At 40.9% G+C, this 9,054-nt stretch overlaps 1 protein-coding gene across 1 annotated transcript in view; it reads left to right on the top strand.

The window, feature by feature from the left end:
• Positions 1-1,232: 1,232 nt before the first annotated feature.
• The window catches only part of PTPRZ1 (protein tyrosine phosphatase receptor type Z1), a 163,886-nt gene continuing 156,064 nt past the window's right edge, over positions 1,233-9,054 (top strand). The window contains exon 1 of the mRNA XM_059932670.1: positions 1,233-1,596. Coding sequence (XP_059788653.1) covers positions 1,539-1,596 — 58 coding nt within the window. The 5' untranslated portion in view covers positions 1,233-1,538. The remainder of the gene's footprint in view (positions 1,597-9,054) is intronic.

The following is a 9,054-nucleotide window of genomic DNA, read 5'->3' as shown; positions in this document are numbered from 1 at the left end:
TCACAGGAAGAATAAGATCCAGGGTCACTTTCTTAATATTTATATGTATTCCTGAATAAACATTCTATATAGATTTGAAATTTATTACACGACTGTAATCAATTTCTGAAGCAACAGCAAGCAAATTGCATCATTAGCTCTGCATATTTAACTTAGTGTTCAGAGGCTGTGGATATTAGGGAGAACTGGTAGTAACACTCAAAATACATTCAGAACCCAATTTTGTATGTGATAAGCTTTCTTTAAAAATTTAAAGCTAAAATACTATTTTTGAGACAAGTACAGGACACAGGAGTACACACTGTACAGATAACCTACATCAAATGATTGCTGAGAATACAGGGATAATTCCAGAACTTGACTTTCTGTGCCTTAGAGTGGACTCCTGAAAGGCGACAAACGGGGTCTTATATAAGTATACAAATAGAAAGCACATAGAAACAAGCACGTACAACGTGACATTTCCAGCTCTGAGGCAGCACAAGGCATGTGTTATATCTCTTTTGTATATCCTGCAATCGAGCGATTAAAAAACCTTCCCTTGCGACTCTGTGCAAGGAGGCACTTGGGTAGGTTCGGTGCGTCCGGAAGGACCACGGCAGAGTTGAAAGTTCTTCCCGGCAGCTGTGCACAGCAGGACTATTTGATTGGAGTCTGGGGCAGGGGCAGGGTCTGACGGGTCACAATCAGGGCCAGAGATTATTGGCAGTCAACTGCCCTGAAGGAAATGTGGTCTGGAACTACTCTGGTGCTTTGGAAAATGGAAAGAAAGTGGAAAGGGGAACCCAGGTTACCCAGGCGACTCCACCACTTCCTGATTGTACCCACTTAGCATATGCGGGCAGGGAAACAATCAAATGAAAAACATTTCCAGGGGTGAACCCCAAAGGTCAGTCTCTGGCTGTGCGGAACAATGGGGGTCGGGCCTCCTCTTCCAAAGGGATGAAGGAGTCTTAATGAAGAGACGTTTTCTCCACGAAGATTCTAAACCCCAGCGGGTTCCACAAACTCTGGGGCAGCGAAGCTACTAGCAGGGGCCAGGGGGGAGGGGGTGTCGCTCTGTGAATCGCTACCCCGGGACCCGGCCCCCGAACGGCAGCCGCGCCCCTCCACCCCCCGCGCGCGGCGCCGGCGCCGCCCGGCGCCCCCGCCCGCGCCCCCGCCGCACCGCGGCGCGCACGGCCCGGCCCGAGCGCGCACCCGGCACACAGGCGCCGTGGCGCTCCGAGAGCTCAGACTGCGACCGCCGCCGGTCTGGGAAACCGAGTCCCGCCCGCCCGACATGCGCCTCGGCTAGCGGCTCCCGGGCCCGCGAGCACCACGCGTCCTCCCCTAGGTTATTTCTGTCCTTCTCTCTCTCTCTCTCTCACACACACACACACACACGCTCGCGCGCGCTCGCGCGCACACGCACACACACACACACACACACACGGCCTCGCACCAGTCTATACACTGGAGGAGAGAACATTTCCTTCGCGTCCCCTCCCTCTCCATCCAGACACGCCGCGCGGTGGGAGCCCCCGGACCGTCTGGAAATGCGAATCCTAAAGCGCTTTCTCGCCTGTATTCAGCTCCTCTGTGTTTGCCGCCTGGGTGAGTGTTAAGACCTCGGCGGGGTTTCCCCTGTGGGATCGTTTGGGACACGGGAGGGGGGATTTCAGAGCTTTCGGTACTTGCTGCCGCGCCGCCATCTAGCAAGGAGGCAAGAGGGACGGCGGACTGGGGAGCCCACCGTGTCGCGGCGGCACGACGAGAACGCGCCCCCTCCCCACCTCGCACCTCCGCCACAGTTCACCTGCCCGGGGGGACGCTGCTCCCGCGGCCAGGAGAGGGGGGCTTGCCCGTCACGCCTCTTGTCCTCGCAGCTCTTCTCCTCCTCTTTGCAAAGTGTGGAAAAGAGCCTTTTAGATACCCATAAAAAGATAAATACACCCTTGGTGCGGGGCTACGTATTGTATCGCATTCTTGCTGTTTAGTTCATGCTACGGATATTTATGGGCTTGAATGAGGAACACACGTGTCTGATGCGAATTAAACACACACACACACACACACACACACGCACACACACGCCCGAAAGGTAGTAACAGGAACAGGCACCAACCTGACTTTTCAGTGTTTTCAGTACTTTTAATTTAGTCACATTCAAGTCTGGGCAGTTACTTAAAAAAAAAAGTTTCAATCAAAATTTCTGTCAACATTCTGCCCCTGCTGCCAAAGTCAGAGGAGAGCTGCAGCTTGATATAGGTATTCAAGGATTCATCTTTTACCCACCACCTTCCAGGTTACACATTTAATACTGAAACTGTCTTCTGAAAGAGCCAGTTAGAATCTTTACCTGGGATGCAGATTCAAGTGTTCCGGGCATTTCCTGGAAGGATTGTAAGACTGGATTTTTGTATTCCATTAAAGAAATGTCTTTTTTTCCTTCATGAAAATGTTCTATTACGATGGCATACAATAGGTTTGGAGCCATTAACCCGAAAGTTAGAAAATGTACCTCCGTTTGTGAGCACACATATTTTATACTCTTTACAGTTAGAGGATCCTAATAGATTGTTCATAATAAAGTAGATATTAACTTATATTTTTATCCAGTAGATGGTGCTGCTTTTGGCACAGTAACCTTTACAAAAAGAAATCATTTCTGTGTTGTAACTAATGGGCATTGCATTGCTATATGGTGATAATTGCCAGTAGCCTGCCAGATATATGCACATAACTTAAATTCTAAAAGCTTTATGAAAGTGCTCAGGGGTGGTGTGATGCACACGGTTGACATTTACGACTTGCGAGGAATCTGGTCCTGGTTTTCTCTAAAACCATACAATTGATTCTGGAGAGGGGAAGACATTTTTTAAAAGTACTGTGGTCATCAAATACATACCTGTTGAATTTATGTTTCTGTTATAGATCTGTTTTAATAACAAAGCCAGGTCCTCTTGGTACTTAGATTATTATTTAAAGAAAATCTCACTGTAGTATAAAAATAAACCAGAGGATACTGATTTGCATGCCACCTAAACCACATTCCCTGAGTATATTGTGAAGTTTTAAAATTAAGATATAATTTGCATGGCATACAATTCATCTTTTTAAATTGTTCAGTTCGGTGAGTTTTAGTATAGTCACAAAGTTGTGCAACCATCACCACTATCTAATGATAGGACATTTTAATCACCCCCAAAAGAAACTCCATGAACAGTCATTCCTCATTCTCTCTGACCCTAGCCCTGGCAATCACTAGTCTACTTTCTTTTTCTATAGATGTGTCTATTCTGAGCATTTATATAAATAGAATTGTATGATACGTAGCCTCTGGTGTCTGGCTTCATTCACGTAGCATAATGTTTTCAAGATTCATCCATGTTGTAGCATGTATCAGTACTTCATTCCTTTTGGGCGGAATGCTATTCCATTTCAATACACCACGTTTTGCAAAGGCTTTTCTCAATAAAGCATTGTTAGTAGCCTGTTGCTTGGGGTTTATAGATTTCAGTTTATTGGACATTTTCTTTAATGTTTTGATGATGTAACATTTAACTGGAAAGGATTAAATGAATTGTTTGAGAGTATCGCAAGTTTATGTGATGATATTGAATGTGAGCTTGTATTAGAACTCAGAATGTGGGTTTTTTGAGACTGGCAGGTGAATACTTTTGTATCCCTTCCCATTTTAACACAGTTGGCCTTTTACTTTGTTGCCTACAGACTGACCTAGGGGCCTTGACTATCTCAGATGGAATGAATACCTGATCTCAGATAGGACATTTTGAAAAACTGAGGCACATTATCTACCAATGAAAAATTCAGTCTCCACTTCAATTATTTTACTCTCAACATCTACTGTTGTATTTGTGAATGTGTTTACTACTCATTCTCAGTGTCTTTGGAGCCAGTGAGTTGAGCTGGCACATATAATGGATGCTCAGGAAAGGTCCGCCCACTGAGACTTAGTGTGCAGGGTGACAGCTCTGATACAATTTGAATGTTAGGCTGCCATCCTTACCATTATCCAGAAACAAGGTGTAGAATTCACTAAGGTGTTCATCGTTAGCAATGTCATAATGACCTTATCACTTTTTGTGTCCAAAATGTCCTGATGATTTTGAACTGGACATAGGGACCAATTGCTTCTTTCAAGTAACTCTCCAAACACAAAAATCCTCATTCGATTATTTGGAGTGAAACAAATTCTTCCTTTCCACATTACTGCTAGGGATCACTAGAAACTAAAGAGGAACATTATGGGTTTTTTGGGGGAGGGGGTTAAATCTACCTGTGAGTTCATCCATTTGGATCATCATATCAAGATTAGCCTGAGGCCTCAAATGTTTTTGCCAGAATTAGCTAGATCACAGTTCTTAAACTTTAGGATACATCAGAGGCACCAGGAAGGCTTGTTAAAGCACAGATTGTGGGGTCCACCCTGAAGAGTTTTGATTCAGTAGTTCTGGGGTGGGGCTGAGGATCTCAGTGTCTAACAAATTCCCAGGATATGCAGATGATGCTGGTCTAGGCCCACATTTTGACAACTGCTGAGCTAGTTTGGCATTTAAATGTCAATAAAGTTTCTGGATTATTAACAAGTTTTTACCATGGACTTGATTTCTGATACCTGACTTAATATTAATTTTAAAAATCACATGAGGAACACAACATTTAATGTTATTCAGCTGAAGGAGATTCTTAATCAGAGAGGCAGAAAATAAAGATGACTCCAGGAGAATTTGAACCTTCTCTAAAATAATTGAGAGGTTTTCTACCAGGTGGAGAACTAATGTAATGACTGTATAACTCTAGTTATTATTTAATTGTGACCCACTGAACAGGTAATGGGAAAATCTGCAGTGGCTTCCTGTAAGGAGGCTGAACTATGAGTCATAGAGGAGAGGTAGGTGTTTTAAGAGCTTTTAAGGAGGAATAGTTTCTTTCAACTAATGAGAATTCAAGATCTTTTTTTTTTTTTTTGAATTTTTGAATTTTATTTTATTTACTTTTTTATAAGCAGGTTCTTATTAGTTATCCATTTTATACATATTAGTGTATATGTCAATTTCACAATCTTTGAATTGAGTTACAGTCATGCAAGGTACGCTGAACTAATATGTTTAAATATTACTGTTAAATTTGTAATGAATCAAATTCTGAACTTTTAAGTCATGTATTATTGCTTTAAAGGACACATTAACTACAAATTATACCCAATTCCTCTGCAAGAATTAATTGCTTAATTTATCTTGAGTACGGAATCAGTAGAATCCAGTATGTTGTGACTCTCAGCTTGGTCTGTTTACCTTCCAAAGACAAATTGTAACCAGGAATAGAAAATATTCATGCCTTTTTCCCCCAAATAATAACTAGTCTCCATTCAGAAAATTAATTACTTTTGATTTGCAGAATAGGAATTTTCTTTATTTCATCTCTCTCTCCTTTTTATGTAGACTATAGCTGCTCCCACTCAGGGAAGTTTGCCAGGATAAATCATTTCATTGATGAATTCATTTATGCTGTCATGTCTGCATGAGACATTTGGGAACTTGCTGAAATTTTCTTGTGGGAATTTTGCTTCTGGCAAAAATTCAGGTTTTTCTGGAAGCATGCTCTGCATTTCCTCATTCCCCTGACTCCAAGGAGATTTGAGTTTTGTCTAACCCGGTAGTGTTGCTTGACCACTCACTTGCCAACTGTTTAGACTGTAGTATGGAAATGGAACCCCCTCATTCAGGACCAGAGGACCTCAGAGGAAGGCCTTGATTAAGAAGATTAGCTTGTGTTTTGTTTCCATTTACCATCTACTCAGTGCTTGCCAGGTGCAGACCCACTGCTGGACATTTTATGTACATTTTCTCATTTCATTCTCCCCAAAACTGTTTCAGATAGGTGTTCCATTTTACACATGTTTCAGCGAGGGAACTGAGGCACAGAGAAGTTAGATGACTTACCTAACATCGCACAGCCTGTTTCAGTCTATATGTTCCTTCTGACTCTCAAGCCTGAGCCTTTTCCTCCTTTCATTCCTGGGAGATGAATTTGCTGTTTGGAATATACTAGCTCGTTTCACATGAGATGTGATGCTGCATTTCACGTTCCCATTTGCTTTCTTGCAGATATCCATTCATGATTTTTCCCATGTGCTCCCATATTACTTTTTTCCCCCTTTTCTTTTTTAAAAAAATTAAGGCATAATTTATCTTTTCTAGTGTACCATCTGGAAAGTTTTGACAAATACATATAGTCAGGTAACAACCACCAAGATCCAGATACAGAATGTTCCCATCCGTACTATTTTAACTACTCTTCCATTACAGGTTTCCTAAGTGCCCAGCATCTGCTAGGCACTAATAATTAAGCAGTGCATCAACATACAGAGTCCTAATACTCATGATACCTACATTCCAGCTGATCTGAATCAATCCCCACATTGAAACCTCCTTTAAATCTCACTTTGAAGATGTTTTCCTCTTTTAGAACTAGTTGAAAATAACAGTCTTTCCCAAATATCTCTTAATGTGTTAAATATCTTAACTTTTAAATATTTTTAAATGTTTCCCACTTCATCAAGAAGGCCATTGGTAAAAGTCAGAACCAATTTAAACATGACATATGTACGTTTTGATTGTGCTTTAACTTTTAGTGTCTTGTTGGGAGTAATTCCTGGCAGCAACCACAGGTTACAGAAGGAAACCAGTTTTTATCTGTGTTTTTAATTCTTCAGAGGCATGTATAACATATGTATAGGAATTAAGAGAAAAATTATTTGATCATATGGCACAGTCTTAAAACACTTATATTTTAGAACTGTGCTGTGCAGTGCCACGGCCACTAGGCATATGTGGCTAGTTAATTTCAGATTTATTTAATACATTGATTCAGTTCCTCATTCACACCAGCCATATTTCAAGTGCTCAGTCGGCACATGTGACTAGTGGCTGCTGCATGGGGCAATGCACACATAAAACATTTATATCACTGCAGAAAGTCTATTAAAAAGTGCTGTTTTAGAATCAAAAGCTGATAAAGTATTGATCGATAGTATTGATGAGAAGTCAACTCAACTGAAAAGACTCCTAGAGTCATTAAAATTATTTGAAGTATCGATGTATGTTGGTTATTTTTGGCCTGTGTTGTGTCAGCCATGCAGAGATCACAGAGACGTCCTGGTGGCCTGAGGTAGAGCAGCAATAGATGAAGAAAGTTAAATGGCCACTTCGTGGCCTTTAGAGACTGGGGTTGAATGGATGAGATTAGCTGCTGGTCCAGGAGTGAGAGCTCCCACAACTCATTTTCTGTACCTGTTCTAGCATTCACTATGTCGCTTTGCAATGTCTCTGTCTCTCTCCCCAGTTAGACGAGCTCCTTGAGGGCAAAGACTGTATGTATTTCATTCAACCTTGGACTTAGCATTCTTGGACTTAGCACCTATAGTAGGTGATTAATAAATCTTTAATACAGTACTGTGAAACTTCTTAGATAGCAGTAGGTTTTTGCTGTTGCGATCAGCCAGTTTATTCTGGCCTTTCCTTCTTTTGATTCTAATCTCAATTCGAGAGTTAGGTCACCATTGACCTCTAGCCATCCATCTTTAATGCCACTTCTGGCACCAGACCTTTGCTTTCTTTGATTCTCCCAGAAATGCACCTAAGCATCACCTAGATCCTATCTGTGCATGAAAATTATAGTCCCCATGATAGCTACTACATGTGTAGTGGCAGGAGCAGTTTTGAGTGAACATTTCATTCTAGATAAGTTGGCAGCCATGAAGCTTGGATATGTCCCGGGGACAGGGCATTAAGCCAGTGTGTATGTGTGTATATAAGTGCACGTGCACATGCAAGCATGCTTCCCTGTTAGGGAGAAGAGGGCAGTGGGCATGGGGGATGGTCAGTAATGATAAATGAAGTATCTTGATACCACAAAGGCAGTATTTTTAGTCAATCAAAAGCCATCATGTTGGATTAAGTGCTCTGTAGTCAAGCTGGCCATAAGAGGTAGTGGCCCAAGTCAGTTCTGGAAAGCAGATAAATGACAGGAAGTGCAGTTACATTATGTGGATATTCATGCTTTTGGAATTTGCCTGAAGTTTTATCATTAATCTCAGAGATGAGGTACTGCATGTGGCTCAGCCCTGCACATAGCGGATGTTCGGCAAATATTTGAATTTAGTTAAATTCAGATGGAACAGGGCAGGGGATGAGTTAGAAATTTTCACAGGAGTTAAAAACAGAAACAAGATTTGCTCTTCGATTAGGATCTTTGCTTTATTTTCTTCTCACTCACCCTCCTTTCTTTTATTGGTTTCTATTTCCTTTTCACCTCACTTCCTTTAATCACGAGTTTAAGATTTAAAAAAAATTCAAAATTGCTCAGCATTGTGATGAAGATTATGATAGGAAGAAGATTGTGATGAAGATTATGATAGGAAGAAGATTGACACTATTTGATACCATTATTTTAAAATATTTTTGATGTGTTAATATAATTTGGGGAGCTTTGTAGTTAACATAATTTTAAAAGTATGTGTTAACATATCTTTCTGCCTAAAAATTCTAATGTGTTAAAATGGGCAGATTATCTTTTTTTTTGCTTCTGATACTTATGCAGATATTAGAGTAAATGTGATTATTCAGAGTCCTGGTTAATGTGAACTTCCTGGTTTCATTCAATAAGCATGCATTAATTTATGTACACATTGACAAAAGATAAATTTTTTACAGATTCCTTGGAAATACAGTCTTCATACATTTGGAAAGAATAATTTATTAATTAGTAAGAAAGAAGGATTTTCTGTTAAAATATTCATAACAATGTCCACAGGTACCTTTCTATTCTTGGAGCATCATTCTATCCTTCTTTTTCTCTGCCTTCCCCATCTACTCCATAATTTTTCTGTTCTTTCACTGTCACTGACTAACTGCTTATTTCTTGATGTCTAGAGCTCTAACATATTTACTTAAAGATGGGTCTTGATACTAGACCTTTCCTCTGAACTGGTTAACTCAGTACCTTGCGTAGGAATAAAAGAAAATGTTGCTGTTTAAAATGACCTCT

This window comes from Balaenoptera ricei, chromosome 9, assembly GCF_028023285.1.
Source record: "Balaenoptera ricei isolate mBalRic1 chromosome 9, mBalRic1.hap2, whole genome shotgun sequence".
Classification (NCBI taxonomy): Eukaryota; Metazoa; Chordata; class Mammalia; order Artiodactyla; family Balaenopteridae; genus Balaenoptera; species Balaenoptera ricei.
Note: the sequence above shows the minus strand (reverse complement) of the source record. Positions and strands in the feature narration are given on the sequence as shown.